The sequence below is a fragment of the Crinia signifera genome, chromosome 1 (assembly GCF_055691185.1).
Source record: "Crinia signifera chromosome 1, ASM5569118v1, whole genome shotgun sequence".
NCBI lineage: Eukaryota > Metazoa > Chordata > Amphibia > Anura > Myobatrachidae > Crinia > Crinia signifera.
Genome location: NC_139217.1, coordinates 48412270 through 48432971, shown reverse-complemented (window position 1 = coordinate 48432971; position 20702 = coordinate 48412270). Strand labels below are relative to the sequence as shown.

The 20702-nt window shown below is 46.1% G+C and overlaps 1 protein-coding gene across 2 annotated transcripts; it reads left to right on the top strand.

The window, feature by feature from the left end:
* The first annotated feature begins 365 nt into the window (after positions 1 to 365).
* Positions 366 to 15415, top strand: SLBP (stem-loop histone mRNA binding protein). 2 transcript variants are annotated; one of them, XM_083150042.1, is made up of 9 exons: positions 366 to 613; positions 4460 to 4591; positions 6350 to 6481; positions 7113 to 7259; positions 7832 to 7894; positions 8786 to 8920; positions 10821 to 10967; positions 11290 to 11341; positions 11557 to 15415. In XM_083150042.1, exons 1-9 carry the CDS (start codon positions 576 to 578, stop codon positions 11656 to 11658), a joined length of 948 nt encoding a protein of 315 aa, XP_083006168.1. In that variant the 5' UTR covers positions 366 to 575; the 3' UTR covers positions 11659 to 15415. The 2 variants fall into 2 exon arrangements, with proteins under 2 accessions (XP_083006168.1, XP_083006195.1); XM_083150069.1 differs by having other exon boundaries at positions 379 to 613; positions 7152 to 7259.
* Positions 15416 to 20702: the final 5287 nt, after the last annotated feature.

Genomic DNA, 20702 nt, shown 5'->3' with positions numbered 1-20702 from the left:
GTAAGGTTTCCCTTTTTTTTTTTTTTTTTTGCGCCAAAAATGTGTGTGGTCAGGATTTGGCGGGGAAATGGGAATCCCTCATCCCTCCATTCAAAACACATCTGAGCCCTCTCTTACTACCGTAGCAGTACTCGGGGAAGCCAATCAGATCACTCAGCCGCCGCGCGGGCCCCCTCCCATACAGTGACTGACAGCTGCGCCCGGCCAGTCGCCTGACAGCTGCTCTGTCCCGCCGACCAATCGCTGGCAGCTCATGGAATGTTCCAAAAGCAGCTGACGGGGCAGGGGAGATTTACAAGTACACATAACATCGCACGCGTGTCAGTTACGACGAGGTTCTTTATACGCTATAGGTGCGGTAACGGGTGGAGTGATTACACAGGCGGTAACGTTCGGGGAGAGTTATAGTCCGTCGGTGACGTGACAGGAAGGCCGCTTAAGGATTTGACCCCCCTACAACTTTCGATTGGTATATTCCGGAGGCGGTATAAGGCCCGGTTCCTGGCGCGCTTCGTTTACTAACCGGGGGACCGTGTTTGTGTGTGGTGGTAGCTGTTGGATACCAGTAGACCGTCATGTATAAGCCCCTGAGAAGCCGCCTGGGTGAGCGCCGGTAAGTAGTGCGTTGGGTGGCGGCCTCTGAGCCGTACTGTATTGTTACCGGTCTTTTGGCGTCCATGTAACCGGGACGGGTGAGCATGGTCCTGCGGGTGTCATAGGTAAGGGTGGCCCTAACTGTGAGGTTGGTGGGTAGCTGCTGGCCAGCAGGCCTTCACTGGGTCCCCGGTCCTGCCAGCGACACTGCCACAAGTAGGGTGAGTGGCTCCCAGTAGGGAGTTGGGCTTCCCGCCCGGTCCTTAGTTTACTCTATTATAATATTTATATGGCGCCACTTTGTATGGCATTATACATGTGTAATGTGCTCTGAGTACTATGGGTATGTTGACCCAGTCTGTCACATGTGACTTGCAGGTGGTGATAATGATGTGTTCTGTGTAAACACTACAGAAGTACAACATGACTTCCATTATTATGTTTGAGCGTATAATGATATTATGTATTATACCATTAATGGTGCATGCTCCTGCGGGTCGTTAGAAATGTGCTTGGTATGTACACGATAAAGGATATTACTAGGGAGGGTATTGCAGCATGGCCCTTGCTCACCCCTCCCCCACATCACACCTGGTATGGTAAAGGACCCATACACTTAATGTCCAACCCTGAAGTTGGATAGGATTCCCCCTGAACTCACCCTGGACCTTCCCAGGACTGGTTTCATACCAATTTTTTACTTTGTTGGCTATATCGCATGCGTTATCTTGTGGTATACAACTGCCATGGGCTTGAAATGCTAAACTTTCTGTGATGTCCTATGCACAAAAAACACTATTTCCATGCACTTATGATCAATAATGCCGCACTTAAGACCTGGGGGCTCCAATCTGACTCATAGGAACATAAATTGGATGGAAAAATTGTATGATTTGCCACTTTGCAACCCATTTCTTTCCAAATGGTCAGAGTTGCATGAAATCATGCAATTTAATGTGTATGGGGTGCGCTAAGACACACCATGCCAGATAACCTTAGCGAACGAGGTCACTGTACTCATATTGTCATGTACAAAAACTAGTCAAATAAGAAAATAATTATTGGACAAGTACATCTTTATTTATAAGGCTAACTACTCACCCCTATGAGGTCAAATACCACAGATGACCACTAGAGGCCTCTGGACAGCCTTATTGACTCAGCAAAGTGAAAGCAATTTTTGCAGAGCTAGCCATCCTGCTTCAAACTTGCTGGGTTAGGGTTACATGGATGGTGTTAGCATTACTGCTTCACAGTACTTATGGCCCCCATACATTAGTCCGACTTGTCCTTAGGACAAGTCGGACCTGCTTTCCCTGGGAGGGGGTCACACATGATTAGGCACTCGATGTGCCAAGTTTTGTATATGAGCAATTGCATGCAACTCCTGGGGGGCTGCAGGTGGGGTACACTGATAGGGGGTAGGGGGAGCTGCAGGAAAAAAAGCCCATACAAATGAATAGGAAGCCACTGATTGGCTACGAGCTCTCAGCCAATCACTGGCTGTCCGTTCATTTTTTTTTTCAGCTCCTGGCTCCTCCTGCCCAGCTCTTTGTTCCCCCTCACCAGTGTGGCCTGCTACTCCTGCCCGCCTCTGGTCGTCTCACAGCGTCCTCTGCCCGCTGCTTCTTTGCGTTCCCCTGCACATAATTTTTAGAAAATCTTATGTGCAGCTGGGATGTCTGCACATGCGACTTTAGGACGATTTCACAGCCCAATCCATCCAAATCGCATAGTGTATGGGGGGTGGGGGTCTTAAGGTCATGCTGATTCCCACCATAGCCCTAACTGCACAGTTTGTATATTCTCTCAATGCTCATGTGATTTTCAGCCCACAATCCAAATATAGTTGTAGGTTAATTGTTTCCAAACAAAAATGACTCCTAAAATGAATAGGAGTACATGTGGTAGGGAATATGGTGTAAGCTGCACTGGGGTGTGGACTGATGTGTGCATGGTCAAGTATGCTCTGAAGTGCTGCAGAGTATGTGTGCTATATATAACTGGTAGGAGCTGTGAAGATAGAACTTGGAGTTAGGAGCAGATAGGGACCGGGGAGAATTTATGGGATAAACTGTCACAGCTCAAAAGCGAAAGTACATTGCAGAAGCAGTCATTTTGATGGACTTTCAACTAGTGGTATATAAACATTGTAGCAACAAGGGACAGGACACTGAATTATATTCCTCATGTCAGAAACTGAGGGTTAAGTGCTAATGTAGGAAGTAGAAAATGGTCGTCCACCCCTTTCACATCGCAAATGCTGGGTCGCACCAGGGATGCAGACACTGGTCTGTCTGGGACGGTACCTGGCATTTGTGAGGTGAAGCACCCCACAATTACACGGCAATAAGCCAAGTCGCTAATGTCACTGGGGGCTGGCGTGATGCATCCTCGGAGGGAAGCAGGCGGCAGGGCTTGCATTTGCCACCTCCCTGTAATGTGAACGGGACCCGGGTTCCTACACTGTCCAGCAATCCGGGTACACTTTTAACCCAGGACTTTTCAAAAGGTGCTTTCACTTTGCAGTAACCTGGCAACAATTGGAATCTGGTTATTTGTGTGTTGTGGAAGGGGTATTAGGGGGTTTTCATTGACTACAGAATTTTCGACCAGTTTATCTTAGGCCACGTTTATTGTGAAATGGATTTCCTCTAGGCAATGCCTGTACCCCTTGTTTCATTTGGATAAATCCGGCACAGTTGAACCACGTCGATCGTCGAATTTGCTGCCAATCCATATGTCTTTGACCAGTTAATTCTGGGTCAGTTTTCACCCATGCCTATTCCTCCAAAATGTGCAAAAATTGGCATGAATACCCCCTAAGAAGGAAAATCGGTACTCTTTACCTAGAACGGCGCCCATCGCGACCATCGAATGCACTAAAAAACGGGTGCGATGCGATGGCCGCGATTTCCCATAGGGACCAATGTTAAGTCAGATTGGACGCGATTTTAGTGTTCAATGCCCGCGATTTTTCCATAGGAAACAATGTTAAATGGGCCACAGAGCCCTAATAGTCCCCCTGAAGTCTGAAATGGCCCCCACAATTTTTAACGGCACCCCACGATCAACGTCAACCCGAAGCGTGGCGAGCGGCGGCGGTACGCGAGGGGCGGCGGTACGCGTCCTCCGACCTTTTCATACCCCCACTGTCCACGTCGGCGTGGAGTTTAGAATAGTGTGGCGAGCGCAGCGAGCCCCGCGAGGGGACGCGGATACCTTCACAGGTAAACGCGTCCCCTCGCGGGCTTCACAGGTGTCCGCGTCGCCACGGACACCTGTGAAGCCCGCGAGGGGACGCGTATAACTGAAGGTATCCGCGTCCCCTCGCGGGGCTCGCCACGCTTCGGGCTCGGTGGCTCGCTGCGCTCGCCACACTATTCTATTCTCAACTCCACGCCGACGTGGATAGTGGGGGTATGAAAAGGTCGGAGGACGCGTACCGCCGCCCCTCGCGGGCTCGCTGCGCTCGCCACGCTTCGGGTTCACATTGATCGTGGGGTGGCGTTAAAAATTGTGGGGGCCATTTAAGACTTCAGGGGGACTATTAGGGCTCTGTGGCCCATTTAACATTGTTTCCTATGTAAAAATCGCGGGCATTGAGGCATTTAACACTAAAATCGCGTCCAATCTGACTTTTAACATTGATCCCTATGGGAAAATCGCGGGCGTCGCACCCGTTTTTAATGTACCCGCGATGCCCGCGATTTTTTACCCCCGACGCCCGCGATTCTAATCGCGGGCGCCGTTCTAGGTAACGAGTACTGGAAAATCACACAAGGGCACTGCTAATTGAGCTTACATTTTAAATTTTAAATTTATGTGTATGTCATAACACTTAATTGTTTTTTCTTACCTTCAGGTCTCCGGCCCCCTCCACTTGGTCCCAGGGAGGTAGTCAGGAGGATTTTTACTTTAAGCGGCGTGAGGATGAGCATATCCCAGCAGCAGCGGAGGTTAAGCATGTTAGAGAGCCAAACAGACGTCAAGACAGGTAACAAATACTCCCTGATGCTTGTTTTGTGAGCAGAACAACGGTCTTATAGTGGGGCCTTGTGCCTCTAAAATGGTTAGCTTTTAATGGCGGCCATTTTGTTTTGACCGTGTATAGATCCATGGCTGGTAACTGAGTGTTGGTAAATACTATGTTATGTATAGGCCTTCATGTCTGGAAGCTCCAGTCAGTGTTTATTTTCCATGAATGAGCTGTTGGAAATGGAGTTTGTGGCTGGTGTAGCTGGTCAACCATAAACTGCGAGGCCTACAGCAAGCTTTAGATATCGGAGACCTGTTTGAAGCCTGGTGTCAAGTGGTTAGGAGGATTAGGCAGGCTTGGTGGCGGTGAATTCGGTTTATCCGCTTTCAGGCTGTGACTAAAGTTTTAATACAGAATGATTAGGGTATTAATTTAATTTGACTTGCATGATTATTCATTGCAAAGCCCGGCTTAATGTTGGTTAAATGGTAATCGTTGTCTGGTTACTAGTCAGCCTTTTGTCATTAAAGGGCTATTGGAGCAATTCACAAAAACCCTTTAACTTGAATTAACTAATACTTGTTATGGGAAATGCTATCTGGCCAAATGTACAAAGAAAATGTCAACAACAAAAAATAAATCTATCATAACAGGTTCAGCTGGCAAATTAAAGGGCTCAGATGCAAATTGGTAGCCAGGTTGATCAGTGCAAGATACACTCCTCCCCAGGCTCATGGATCACTGCTTCATGTGCTCTAGGTCATAACATAAAGGTGGCTCCAAATTGGGTCGGCATTGTAATCGGTTATGGAGTACAAACTGCACAATAGGCACCGACTCTAGCAATACTGCTAGGTTTGATGTACAGAACCTCAACACCTTGTTAAGTTGTATGGGAGCATTCATATTGAGCATATGCCTTGAGGGATGTAGATGTATCCTTAAGCCAGGTACACACTGGAGCAATTGATTCAGAACATTAGTGAATAGAGAGATTCAGGACCATACAATTTAGTTCTGTTCTCTGCAAGAATACAGCTTTTTGATAATACGTGAGTGGGAAAAGTGGTATGGTGGGGAGAGGGAAAGATAGAGTATTACCGCACTGGTGAGTCTATATGGTGATGTGTGTTGATAGTGTACCTGTGAAGACTGACTTGGACCTTAGGGTATCAGTTATGTATGTCCCAGAGCACAGGACCTTAGTCGGTCATCGAGTGCCAGTGTGTGGGACAGCCAATGGGTCAGTCCCTTTACTCTGCTATGATTGCACTAAATTGTCAGCCGCATCTTCGGCACTCTTGCTTGTATTAGCTCTCTACTGCCCCCCAGCGAATAGCTGCTTCAATTACAATTAAAACTAATCACAAATTTTCTTGCAGCACCTGCCATTTTTGGAGACTACTGGTTTTAGAAAAGAAAGCTCCTATGATTTAATTCCTATCACACAATACCTATATTTGGTTACATTATAGGAAAAATGAGGACCACTCAATATCGAACCAATGCAGGTCTCCCTTATACAAAGGGCAAGATTTTTGCCTTATATCCATAAATATTTTTGCAGCGTTTAATCAATTTTAAATGGTAGGAATTTCTCTATTTTTAGAGCATACCCCATTAAGTCTTGTGATTTCTAATCTGCAATTATACTCACTTCACCTGTGATGTAGGCGTGCCCCCATCCTCTCTTGGCATTTAATTACAGCTTTCCAGGTTACGTGCCATGTGTGCATGCAGTGCGGCGCAATGCATTAATTTATTATCTCTTCTTAGGGTTCCACCACCATCCCGTTGGTCTCAGGGACGTAAGCGGCATTCAGATGGTAACTTTAGACGTCAGGACGATGAAGAAGCCACTATCTTTGATGAAAAGCATGCAGCAGAGTCAAACTCACGTCCTGACAGGTACTACAGACTCCAGCAATCCCACATAGGCTCATTTTCTATTAATGTTAAGTATTTAAGTTTTTTTTTTTGTAGCAGTCTTCACACCCTCATATATGTATGTATGGATATTGCATTCCGCACCCAGTGCATTTGTCCCCTCTATTTTCCACCAGTTGCAGCACTGGCTACCCGTTTCCATTGCGTGGCTATGGTTGCCATGTGGCAAATCTGCAGAATTGCTGATGGTAATCTTGTGTAACAAAGGAAATCTGTAAATGCTGTGGTGAATATATGGGATTCAGTGGAACAGCTTGTTGCAGCTGTATACTATTCTGGATTCACACACACTGACATTCCAAACCCATTGCACCATATATGATCACTCCACCACTGTCTAGAGACATGGTACCATCTGACATTACATGTAATACCAGGGCACTACTCCTCTGCTGTCCACTGATCTGTAATGACATAATGCTCCAGCCTGCTCTGCAGTACCCTCAGACATAGGACTTCATGTATGTTAATTTGATTTATTTTCATGATCGTGCAGCTTTTAGTTATTTATCGCATGCATGAAGTTTAAAGCTGAAGCTAAAATGGTCTTTGCTGGAAAGACTGACTGAGGTTTGTGCATATTTTGTGCTAGCTCTACCAGGCTGACATCTCGGCATTCCTTTCCTACCAGCTTTACCACCCCTGAAGGCCACAAGCCGGTGTCAAGATGCAAAGACTGGGGTACTGCAGTGGAAGAGGAAGAGTCACTGAAGGAAACAGTGGAAAAGGATCTGGCCAGGTATGACGGAGCACAGTAGACATAATGCTGCTCAGTCACGATGCTTGTTGGTAGAATGTACCTCATATTTTACACTGCTGTACAGTCAGGCACCTCTTTAATGAAGCTTAATATAAATTCTTACCTACACATGACTAAATCTTGTTAGAAATTCTTTAGCACAAGTCTCAGATTTATTCATGGTCATCGCTGATATGTAGTACTCAAGTTTTAGTGCCTGCTTGCTGGGTATTCTCAAACAAGAGAAATGACTACAACCTCTGGATCTTTGAACATGTGAGCCAGTAATCTGCAACAGGACAGTTCATTTAGGATACATAGTGTTGGTGTTCCCTGAGGGCTCAACTGGGGAAATGACTCTCATGAATTATGGCATCATAGCAGATTATGGTGGGGTGACTAAATGCTGTCCTAAAAGGCCCCTAACAATCATGTCTGTGCAAAGGTGTAGTGGACACATTTTTAAAGATGTACATGTGGGCCTTGATGCAAAGTCTGGGCCCAACTTGTGTGATGTAATACAGCATCCTGGGGGAGGCTTATATTGACAGATTATATTTCCTGTGTTTCAGGTACAAGCGAAAACTGCTTATTAATGACTTTGGTTCAAGAGAAAGAAGAGCGTCCTCTGCTAGGTAAGTCTGTTAAGTATTAATGTTTAGCGATAATGCTGTACAGGCTTTACTTCATATTGGTTGTAAGGGGTGTGTTCCTAAATCTGGTATTTCCACAACAGGTAACCGCTGCTCTTTGCTAGAGCAGATCAGACTAATGCATGTAAACAAGCCAATTCTGGCCACTGCGAATATCGACCGCATGGTGTTTAACAAATGTAGTGTTCACTCTAGAAATTGTGCCGGGCAGGGCGCCGGGGGGTGGTCCGGTGCCGCCGGCATCACTAAAGTGGGCGGGCCGCCGGTGTCACTAACTGGGCGGGCCCGGCCACGCCGAAGATGCTGTCACCACAGGGGGAAGGTGCCTTGATGCCAGGGAAGCTCCGGGCATCGCCATCTAAGGCGCGGTGCTGGGCTTCCCCGTGTAAGGAGTCGGGCAGGCACCAGTCTGTTTTAGCGGGACGGGGAGCATTTTGCCCTTTACAAAACGGGCAGGGCGCAGCGCCCCGCTAAAACAGCCTAGCGGGAACACTACAAATGCCCTTTTCTACTGTTGCCTACACTGGTTTGCACTGCAGGGATTGCTGTAGTCACTCTGGTCTAACTACCAATCATTACTGGCTGCCATATCGTCCTCTTCTGCAGTCTCTCCTAGCCAGTGCTGTACCGATCAATACAGTTTCAGTAGACTGCAGTGTACACATTAAAGCTGTAGTGGGCAAGATAGTAAACCAGTTCCTGGTAGATGCTTCGTGCATCTGAGGTTGTGTTTCTAGGCTTATATTTAGCATTCTTTTTGCTGAAGTACTACATGGGCAGCGTTTAGGGTGTGCACTATAGGATTCAACCATTTCAACGTGGCTGGTTTAGGCTTTTTATCTGGTTGTTTAAAGAGGTTTTTACTGTTTGCAGCTCTGATTCAAAGGACTCCTCCTCTACTCATGGAGAAATGGAAACAGACCAGGATGTTCTGGCTAGAAGACAGAAGCAGATCAATTATGGCAAAAACACAAATGCATATGACTTATACCTAAAAGCTGTACCAAGGTATGATCTGTGCACCTGAAGCTTGTGTAACTTTGAGGGGGTATTCAATGCCCTGGCGGTGAGATATGACTGCAAAGTGCCGTCGGAGTATTAGCTTGCTGTTTCCCCCTTGCTGGCTACCATTTGTCGAGGTGTAAATGGTGAGTGGCCATTAAAAGGTGGCCACAAAACACCACACCACAAAACCTTGCCGTATAAGGGGATCCTCCAGTGAGGTCTTCTCCCTTACGTTGAGTATGGCAAGGGGGTTTGATGGTTATGGCTTGTTTTTGGCAATAAAAAGCCATTGCTGTACAAACCCCCCCTTGCCGGCCTGCATTGTCTGAGAACAGGCACTGCAGTAGATTTGTTGTAAACAGCCATTTGTGCATATGTATTGGCATGTACTGTAGCTTGCTCACGAGGACAATTTTCCAGCTGGGTGGCATCGAAGTGTCAGGGTTGAAGGTCTTTGCAATGTGTTAAAATCCTGAGCTTATATTGATTTTAACTTGAGATTTGAATGCTAAGCAGTTTTCAGATCCTGCCCTAACTTTATGGCTCCAGGGTTTTACATTTTTTTTTTGTAACTGTTCCCAGAGTATAATACACTTACAATGTGCTCAGTCAGGCGACTGTTCCAACCTGAAAAGTATGCCCTGGCTTTTATTCAGAGGGGACAGTCTGAAAATGTCTCGGTAGAACACGAAGTGGAGAAAGCTTTGGCTCAAAAGGCCAGTTCCAGGGTTCTTGTGTGATATTACTGCGCCTGTTACATGGTTATCGTAGTGTCCCTGTCAGAATGAGTATAGTGTTCCCGCGGCCAGCGTAGTCAGCCTATCTGTCAGATTCTGTATAATGTTCCCGCGGTCAGCGTATAGGCGTGTACTTTAAGTTGCTTTTTTCTTAAATAAATCCAGTTAACACATGTAGTCATTACGGTCTCAGATGTGTGAATGTGTTCCTAAAACACCCCCACTATCCATGCCAGGCCAAAACGTGGCGAGTGGATGTGTTATGCATCCTCCTGACCTGTTCATACTCCTACTATTCATGTCGGTGTGGAGTTTATTTTATAAAGTGTGGCACGCATGGTGTGTGGAATACATGGAAAGTAATCTGCGTCCCCTTGCAGGGCTCGCTGCGCTTGACACACTTTATGAAACCAACTCCACACTGATGTGGATAGTGGGTGTATGAACAGGTTGGGAGGACGCGTAACGTTGGGCTCGCCTTGCTTCGGGCTGACATGGATAGTGAGATTTTGAGATGGAGGCATTTGTCAAATTAATCCCAAATCGATGGACAATAAGTGAAAATGTGGTATCCTCTCAGTACTTAAATACACCAGGTATAATTTCCTGTAATCCCTTCTGCTTATTGGGAATAAGTACACAAAACTTTGTATAAATTGGCATGCCGCGCGGGGAACAGCAGCAGGCGGCCTGCGCCAGAGGCTGCGGCGCCAGAGGACTCCCGAGGCCACAGGCAGCACAAACTACCCCCTGGGGAGAGCTGAGGGGCGCTACGCTGACTATGCTAGGTAGCTGTTGGGCTACGCTGACAACATAGCTTAGCCTACGCTGAAAACGTAATATTGCACAAGTACCTTTTTTTTTTTAACCTACAATTTAGTCAATAGAATTGCTTCCATGTAATCAGTCTAACCTGAAATAATTATAAATAAAATGTTGTACTTTAAGGCAGACTATTTAATAGAGAATAAATGAATTAAGGCAGAATACAACATAGAGGGTTCTGTTATCCTTATGTTAAAGCACACTAATTGGCTTGGGTATGAACCGGAATAAATGCCTTCTAGTACATTGAACATATGTTAGAACCAGGAGATGTTTGGATAAATGTTGGGAACATGTTATGAAACGACTGCTAATGTAACTACTCTCTCCCCACATTGTAGGCACACGAGACAGCCAGGCATTCATCCCCGAACACCTAATAAATTTAAGAAATACAGCCGCAGGTCTTGGGACCAACAGATTAAGCTTTGGCGTATTGCACTACATGCCTGGGACCCCGTTGAGGATGGGGATGACCTGCAGCCATTGTAAGTACTAACTGGTATGGTATAATTTACTGTCGGGATTTCGATGGTCGTTTCTCAGACATCGGAATCCTGACTGTCGGGAGCCAAACAAGGCGAGTGCATTCAAGCCACGCTCCAGGCTTAGTGGTGAGCTATCCCACCACCTACTCTGTTCTCCCTCTATGGGGATCGTATACCCCCATGAAGGAAAATAGCCTGCGTAAGTCGGGATTCAGATGTCTGAGAAAGGGCTGTCAGTGGACACCCATAAAATCCTAGCACAGACAGGTTTGTGGCCTGTATGCTGTGAAGTCAATCTTACACTCTTACTTTCCATTTACAGTACTGAAGACATGGTCTGCACAACTGAGGAAACCACAGCTGACGATATCCTTGTAAGTGGAATAATAAAGCATTTTAGTGGGGCCCCTGGCGTATGCCAGATGCACTTGTCCTCTGCCTGGTACAGTAGTATTCTGCTGGTCTGTCATAAGTCTTCTGCCTGCAGCTTTTTGGTTTGGGGAGGGTGGCTTCTATATATTGACCGCTGTAGCCGGTATTCCTACCATTTGACAATCTCCCGCTTAACAGTATCATTCTTTCTGTCCAGTTTACAGGCACTCCGACCAAGATTAGAAAAGTGGACGCTGATGGAGACTTTGATCTGGAAGCTTGTTTACAAGATGCCGGCGATGCCCAATGGATGAAATAAGTGTTCCAGTTCCTCCAATGTTCCTATGCACTGTACATAAGTTTTCCTGAAAGCTCCCAGAGGACGGAGCTCTTACTGGCTTCCCATTCTGCAGTCTTGCTGGACTCCGATCAAAGATATTTGTGCTGGCAGCTATATCTTAAAGCACTTGATAATGGCACAGCAGCGGCGTGTATCTGTCACTGGATGCCAATGCTGGATTAGTAACACTGAGTGGATGCGTCCTTTTTTTCTGGCCTTAAAGGACAACTGTGGATCTGGTTATGCTTTGTCACTAAAGCGGTTTGTCTCAGGTAATCTCAAAACATTATTTGGCTTCCTATAGGCTCACTACTTGATCTGCAAGCATTCATACCTTTTTCTGTTTGCATTTTGAGACTTTTTTCTTTTCCCCCCGGACGAGGAACCCCAAAGACTATGCCTGCTTTCATCTGTTTTGCCTTTTGGTGTATAGCTCCTGTTTTTAAGAGATGTGACCTTTATGCTATTTCAGTCACTCATTGTTTGAGGTCACGTAACTGATAATGGGCAGGTAAGAGTTCAACTATTAAAGGTTTGGTTTTAAAACCCAGGAACTGTTGGACATGACGTTTGTAGCAGGATGCTGTCCTTGACACTTTGGGTCTCAACACCTTCCTGCTCTGGCTTATTAGATGAAACCTGTAAAGACCCCATACCCTATGCGATATGGGTGAAATCGGCCCAAATTGAATGTGACATCTGATCTGTGGTCCCATGCGCATCGGATCTAGGCTGGAGATCACTGGGTGACTTTGAGTTAAAAGCAGGTCAGTTTACTTGTTTGAGCTGCTTTCAGCCCGAAAGCTGCCCAGTGTGTGCGGCCTGGCCACACTCATGCGTCAACCCAGGCTCATCTGCGTCAACCCAGGCTCATCTGCTGGTGTTAACTGCGGTTTTCCCCATAGTTGGCCATACAAGCAGGCAAAAACGCCCAGTGAGTATATGGACCTTAAGATCTGAGTTGGACCCTTGCCGACTGTTTGGAAATCGGATCACATGCAATACATTGCACGCAGAAGTACTGCAAGCGATGTATCGCATGCAATCCTGTGTGGGAGGGTCCCAGGCAGCTAATGGGGATTGGATGAAACATCTCTTAGGGGAGGAGTCGCATAGTGTATGGGCGCCTTAAAGTAGATTCTCTGGGAATGGAAGGAATTTGCACATGACAGGCTGAGTAGCTGCTCTAATCATAAGATTGTATAAAGGGAATTTCTTACAACAGTGTGTATGATGGCTTGATTGAGAAATTCTAAATGTAAACCTAAACCATAGGTTGCCTTGTTACAAAAGTTTCCTCTTGCAATCCTTCATTGCTCTTTAGTACATAAAAAAGGATCCTTCCCATAATCCAAACCTGCTGTAATGGGCTGTTCTTAGCGAAAAGGAAAGTTACTGTCTGTGCTGTCCTAGAACAGCACATTACGGCTGCACCATTAATAAAAATGCCCCATTGCATGCTGCAAGTCACTGGGACTTGCTGCATTATTTTATACCATAGTGTAAAGCTTTTAGCAAAGCTGCCCATAATTTCTCGCTTAACCTGTTACCCAATACACTGCAGTAATCTACTGCAGATAATGGATTCAGCAGGGGTATCCCTTAAGCTGTGTACAGACGGGGGCGATATATTGCTGAGCAATATATTGCTCAGTGTCTCCTTTTCATCAGCGACCAGAGATGGTTGCTGATGAAAGGGAACCTCAGCCAGGGGAGCCGCAGAACGAATCAGCTTATTGATCATAAGGGGGCTAAAAAAACAGGAGCGTTTATCGCCGGTGCACACTCCAATCGCTGGCAATATGGTCGCTCAGAGACCATATTGCTAGTGATAAATGCCCGTGTGTACGCACCTTAAGCCCTGACAAGCCATTTATTGGTATTGTGCTGCAAGTGGTGGTCAGCTGCTGGAAACCCATTTTTGAGAGCACATAGGTCAAGGAACTTATCCTGGATCCCATGTGTTCTCACCCCTAAAAAGGGTAGAGGATTTGATTGTTCCATATAATATGGCTTAGGCCATTTTTGCCATGCTGTAAATTAATGCCAGCAACTGCAATACCAGCCTCGGGGCAGTATCCTATTACATGGGATCACTGATGGCAGGTAAAAGGCTTGTCTGATGCTTAGCGCTGATAAGCTTGTAGGCGCTGTGACTGATCAATGGTCCCTGAAGTCAGAAAACTGGTCTGCAGCTGCTGAAAGTGCACGGGTTACACAACCTGTGTTTTTAAAAGTGACATTATTTTTGGGGGATGTCAGACTTGGATTTCTCAGAAAACAAATTATCAATAAAATATCTGCAGCTGCTACCAGGTGGTGCGACATAGAGCAATTCAGTAGTTGACCCATTTTAGCGCACATTTTAGCGCACAATCTCAGCAGTATTTAGATGTGTTTACCTGCTCTTCTTGGCTATTTAGACACTTAAACAGCATGCACACTGCACTCACGCCCATGGGGCGAACCACTCAATTCCTCTGTTGGGCACCCCAACATTATTACTCCCTCCACGTGGAAGTGTTGCAACTGACCCCAAGCATTGATTGGTTTGTGTTATACCAGCATGCTTGTTGGCCCGGTCATAGAGCTGGTCTCTGGATCTACAACTGCTGGTTTTTGGTTGTATGATTTAGTACGGTGATCACACTGGGTAGATGTAAAATAAAATCCTGTGTGCACATAGCCCAGGCCTGGTCAGCTTGTGGGCTCACCGGCTGTTTAGAAATAACACATCCCAGCATACTCTGCCACAGTATTGCTATTAGGGAATGCTAAAACTGTGGAAGGGCATGCTGGGATGTGTAGTTTCACAGCAGCTGGAGAAACACTGGTCGATGGGCCTGGAATAGCCCATTGCGCAAAATAAAAATCCACTTAATCACAAGGAATCTAAATTGGCGTTCTTCCTATTACCACATGCACAACCCTAGAAATTTGATAAAGGAAATGACCCGGGACCCACTCATTGGTCCATGACCTTGCTTCCAACCAGGGCCATGGCGCTTGCTAGGTACGTGCAATTCCCAAGGCATGTCTGAAAGCTAGTATACTCCAGTAAGTTGTAATATGGTACCTTTCCAAGGGTATGCCATGCTTACCTGTAATATGTTCTAATGGCAAGTGTGTAATTTCTGCCCAGTTATTTAAGTTATGCACCTTTGCACTGTGCATAAATCCACACAATGTATTGACCCAGTGAACAGCAGCTGGTCTGTCTTGAACCAGACAATGCAACACTGTTTGATTTGTACGGTCAGTGCATCCATTCAATGGATTTAAATCTACAAGCATGTGCAATACTGGGCTCAATGCCACTACAGCCATAACCTGACTATGACAGGTACCTTTTTAGCCACTTTCAGAGCATTTCTGATTTTAGTCCATAGCCTTTTAAGGTAGACCTGCAGTATGCTGTGATCATCTGCCACCGCTCCTGTAACATCAGTGCTTGTGTCAAACTTTATTCATGATGACGTTGACACTGCTTTGCCAGTTCTGTAACAACATTAGTTCATGTAAGCTGCCTGGACAGAATGTGAGCAGGTACGGACTTGTGTATTTGCTTTAGTGTATATATCTGCTATGATTTGATACTTCATATATTTAAGACTTTTTTTTTAAACAAATGTTAATGCTTGATGTACAATTACTGTAAATGTTTCTGTTGTACATGCTGTATAGTTCCTTACTTTGTTACAATTATCACAATAAACTGCCGTTTCGGTCTACCATCCTTCAAGAAATGTTTAGTGCCCAGTAACTTAATACACTGGCCCTCACACATAAACAAGAGACCGGTAAATAACAGATGAACTAGTGGTTGTGGCTGTAAACTAGTGTGGACATATCTAGATCTGCTGGCTCCTCTCCCCTATAACCCCGCCTCCTAGCACAGGACCCTCAGGTTTTTGTTGGTGCTCCTGTTTGTTCTCCCAAGCTTTTATTTTTAGCATTGTTTTTACACTACGCATGCAGCTGCAGTTTTGACACCGCTGCCGGCGTTGATCACCTACTGCAGCTCCGGTGTTTACCAGGCAGTGGACCGAAGTCATACAGTGCCTAGCACTGCCAGAGTGCAGCTCCTCCAGGACAGTGTGGCCAGAGATTGGGGAGGTAAGTGTTGCCCCCATAGAGCGAGGGGGAAATCACTGTCTGGAGGTTGTGGTACTCAGGAAGTAGTCCAGAGCTACGCCTGCACTCTGTACCCCCCCCCCCCCCCCGCCCCTGCAGATCAATCCCCATAAGGCAGGGAATTGGTCTTTATTTTCACAGGCTCACATACCAGTGGGGGAAGCCCAGCAAGGGGGAGGTGGCACTTGCTTGCTGTCCCCCCTCCAGCTTTAGGCACCCGTTCACTCCAGTGCTCCCACCTAAACATTGCATCACTGAGCCCTCTTCTGTGTTGAAATCCTGGTGGACGTCTTCTGCATGCTGAAAAGGCTATCTGGAATGCTGGGTGGGTCCCTTGTGGGCTGCATGATGTGGCGGTTCTGCTGAGCAGTTGTGAAAGGCAGCAGTGTAGTCTTTGATCCATATGTTTCTGAGGTTCTATACCTTTGACACACATACTTCCCAAGATGCCACTTTTGATCGCTAGATGTTTTTTTGCCCCTCAGGCGATATCCGTCCCTTAACAGAAGGACATCCCTGATGTCATCCCTGTGGGACCAGGAACCCTGAAGACATGAGTTGTAGTAAACCTACCTTCAGTTAACTCCCTTTCTTCGAGGTTCCTGGAACCACAGGTAGCCCACCCTGATATGCCTGATATATTGGGGACATCTGCGACCTTGGTCAGCGGTCCTGTGTGAGTGAATGTACTGCCATTCCAACCTTCTCTGCTTCCTGCTGGGACTTGTTACCAAATGGAGGGTTCTGTGCTAGGAGGCTTGGTTACCGTCAGGTTTGTTGATAACTGCTCACCTTTTTAAAAGCATAGTCTGCTGTGAGCTTTGATTCCAGGCATGCTGTCTGGGCCAAACATTAATGTGATAACTGTTTACTGCAAGAATTTTGAGCAATAGTGTTAGGACCTGCAGAAAAGTTAGGTTCCGTGAAGGGGGCTGCAGGCTTAAATGCATTCTTCTATAGATGAAGAAAATGTTCACTGTTTATTAATATCGGTTAATTTAGTGAGTGCAGAGCTCCTGCAATTTCAATCTAAATGTGGTTACAAGCCATAGGGCACCCTGAAACTAGGAGAGCGAAAAAAATGAGTACTGCCAATCTGGAAGTCCAGCATTGTAGTAAGTGCTGCGGTCAGCCTGGTGGGCAGTTGAACTCTTCCATGCCTAGCATTCTCATATTTTGATCTGTTATGTAGACCAGTTGTTCTCAACCTCTTCCAGTACCCCCAACAGTGCACGTTTTCCAGAAGAATCACAAGTTAAATAATTAGCTCCACCTGTGGATCTTTGAAAATGTCAGTGAGTAATTAGTGCACCTGCTGGGTGACCTAGAAATGTGAACTATTGGGGGTACTTGAGGACTGAGGTTGAGAACCAATGATGTAGACCACCGTCTGGCAAGCCTACCCAGTCAGAGGGTAATAATGACTGCTGACCAGCAATGTGGTGGTTGCTAGCTTGTGTGTACCCCCCCCCCTCAGTAGGAGCACAGTATTACTGCATGCAAACAGACTATGCCATGCGGTTCTCCTAGAGCGCACAATACTGATGGATGCAGGCAGACTTGGATTGGAGGTGAGTTCTATGCCTTTGATCTACTAGGGTGCCATCCAGCTTGCTAGGAAGGAGGCTGTTCCTGATTGGCTGGTCTTCTATCGCTGATTATGACTTGCTACATTTGGCCTGTTAGACACCAGAGCCTCTACAGCACCGGCCTCTCCCTGAAAGCAAAGGACAGTCTTGTGCAATTCGCTAGTGTTCTCTACATTCCTGTGGTGTTTGCAATGTGGTTTTGCTAGATGCCTGTGTATTTCTTACACCACTAATTTGTTTTTAGTGGTATAAGAAATATACAGGAAAGTTGCTAAGGATTTTTGTGCATGTGCAAACCTACTTTACCCCCAGCTGGCTGTAATGGCATGCGCGAGATCTCGCTGTTACCGAGAGATCTCCAGCGAATCCAAGAGCTAGCAGCTAGGGAGGATACAACAATGCTAGGCCTGAGCTGCCGTTGTGGTGATTTAATGCCAAGGCAGCTGTTAATACATTGCCTCTGCCGCTATATACTACAAGGGATAGCCCTGCTGAATGTTGCTCGGCGGGTTGTCCCTAGCGCATCTTAGGTGTGCGGTTAGTACAATAGGAAAAACTGTTGGGCTCCTGCCAGGATTTCGATGTCGGTGAAACGACTAAGAATACTGATTGTCTGAGTTATACCATACCCAGCTATAGATCAGGGAAAAGGTTAACACTAGCAAATAGTTGCAGATGTTACTAAAGCAAAATGTGCTATAGTAATCCTGGTTGGTTTGAGTCGTTGTCATAGCACTTATGATGACAAATGTGATTATCTTCTACAAATGCCAGAATTACCCTGATCTACCATGACATCCTATAGCTAAGCTCATTAGGTGGTAGAATGCTGGTAAGGAGCTGTATTCCTACTGTAAAGGCCCCAATACACTAGGTCGGGGTTCCACATGCTAGCATTGCATGCAAGACCTCGGCAAGTGACCCAGCAGGTCCTGACAGCTGGATCACATGATCTATATCGTGGTGTTTTTTTTTTGCAATACAATATATCTCATTCAGTCTTGGCAAGGTCTGCAGGTATGATACAGCTATAGTGCAGGCGTTGTGATCTCCGTTCCGAAGTACACAGAACTGCCCATCGCCACAGACTCTGAGCTGAAACACATGCAATTTGACACTTTTCATTCGATTTCTTGACCCGATCTATCGGAAGAAAAGTGCTTAAATCACAATAGTGAATGGGAGCCCATAAGGCTCGGTCCACACTAGAATTATTTATCATTTGTTTAAGCTGCTAAAAATATAGTGTGAGCAAACTGGCTGGCGTGTACACCCGATATGTGCGGATTTCTTGCAGATCTCTCATTAGCTCTGCAGCACAGTCACTGCCAGTATACCGTATCTTACTGATGATTATAGCCTTGTCTGGCTGAGAGTACAGGCAACATGCCAACTGCCCTGTACTGGCTGCAGGAAGTGATATCACAGTTGTGGAATATATACTGTCATGTTACACAACTGCTGGGTGAGTGTGTAGGCGTACCAAATCGGACACTTGCCTAATATGTCTGTGCAGTACTCAACATATGGCAAAAGCAGAACTAACTACCAATATTACAGCTACAACCACAGAAGTGATAAGATAGTCCACTGCCGGCAGCCATGATGGTACTGCACCATTTAGATCAACCGTCTTGTTCTGGAGAAGGCCGCCCTACGCCTTTGTTCGGCATACTTGTGGCTATCCACCAGCTTGGAGTAGATGTGTGCCCACTCTTGTGCTTTGGCGTCGCGCTCTGTCGTAGCTGGATCATTCCTTAGGAAACCTAGGCTCCTGTCTATCTCCCAGAGAGTGCTAAGGGCCCTGGGTTTAATGGTGCCGAAGGAATTCAGGGAGAGGGGGTGGCGTCTTACTGCTTAGAGACAACCAGAATCAGGCCCACTGAGGACGCAGCCTCCAGTTACTGAGCAAGCCTGTAAGCTATGGGTTTCGGTATGTTGCTCAGACAGTCTGGATTCCAACGGTCATTAGTCCGACATCGGAATTCCAATGGCCGGGACTCTGAAGGGGCAAGTGCTATAAAGCTCCTTGCGGGCTCTGTGGCTCGCTGCGGTCCCCACACTGCGGGCTCTGTGGCTCGCTGCGGTCCCCACACTGCGGGCTCTGTGGCTCGCTGCGGTTCCCGTGCTTGCCACAAGTTCTATTCTCCCTCTATAGGGGTAGTAGACTTCCACAAGGGAGAATATCCCCTGTGAGTCACGATTTTAATGTCTGATTAATGACCGTCAGAATCCCAACTGCCTGAGCGGCACCCATAAGTTATAGCCATGGAAAGCACCATCTCTATAAAGTTATAAACCATTTTTGTGACATGACTCCTGACATAGATAAATACCAACTGCAGGGGGCAGTAAGAGATCTTCACATGTTGGATTTACTCAGGAGTTTCCCCTACATGTCTGAGAGTAGAACATTCCACCTTTTGTGTCCTTCAAAAGATGTTCTAACTCCAGTACCTTATAAACCAGAAGTTATGGTTATACTGTCAGATTGTACCCGAGATCTGTATGTGTGATGTGTTCTCATAGTTCATTCAGTGACTGGAATAGGGGCACATCTGCTGTCACTGACTATCAGTGATGCGCCTTCTTATGTCCTTTAAGACACAAAATAATAAGGTAAATTAGGGGTTAGGCTTAGAACTAAGTTGTTCTGGAACTAAAATTACCAGCATGCCTGTTAGCCACTGAACCTGTATGATTCATAAGTGTCCTGGTTTTAAAGGATAGTATGGTAAGATCTATCTATCAACCATAATAACAGTAAGGGTGCCACCTAGTGCAATATTATGAAATAGCACAAGAATGCTTGTGAAACCGTCTGTATACACTAGTGACCCCAGCTTATCTGAACAAGTAGGTGATGCAAAACTGAACTGAGCAACTCCTTCTTTCTCAGAAGTACTTCTCTAGGGAAAATCTGATGCAAAACTAAGGCATAAGTTGCAAATACATCTATTTGAAACCAGCTTCTACCAGCGGCTTCACTCGTGGGTATTTAATGCAGTTCGCGCAACTACAAAATTTGTAGTTTCACATTGCGGCATACATAAAAAGGACTAATTGTAATAAATAATTCTACTAATAATAGTGAGAAATACTATAATGCCAAGATACACAACGGCGCAAATCATGACACCAAAATTACTTGTATCTGACCATTTGTGCCACGTGGTGTGAAAGATCTCGTGCCACCTGCAAAAACTCTTGCCCCATCTATACACAACTGTGGCACCACCTATTTACTCTGCTTCAGCTGAATGCGGGTCCCCCCCACAAGTCACATGCTTATCTAGATTT

Bases quoted from the DNA above. Each gene is read 5' to 3' on its own strand.
- SLBP (XM_083150042.1), top strand. From the start codon at position 576: ATGTATAAGCCCCTGAGAAGCCGCCTGGGTGAGCGCCG. The intron at 6,482-7,112 runs GTACTACAGACT...ATTTTGTGCTAG, and splicing joins TCAAACTCACGTCCTGACAG to CTCTACCAGGCTGACATCTC. The intron at 11,342-11,556 runs GTAAGTGGAATA...CTTTCTGTCCAG, and splicing joins CCACAGCTGACGATATCCTT to TTTACAGGCACTCCGACCAA.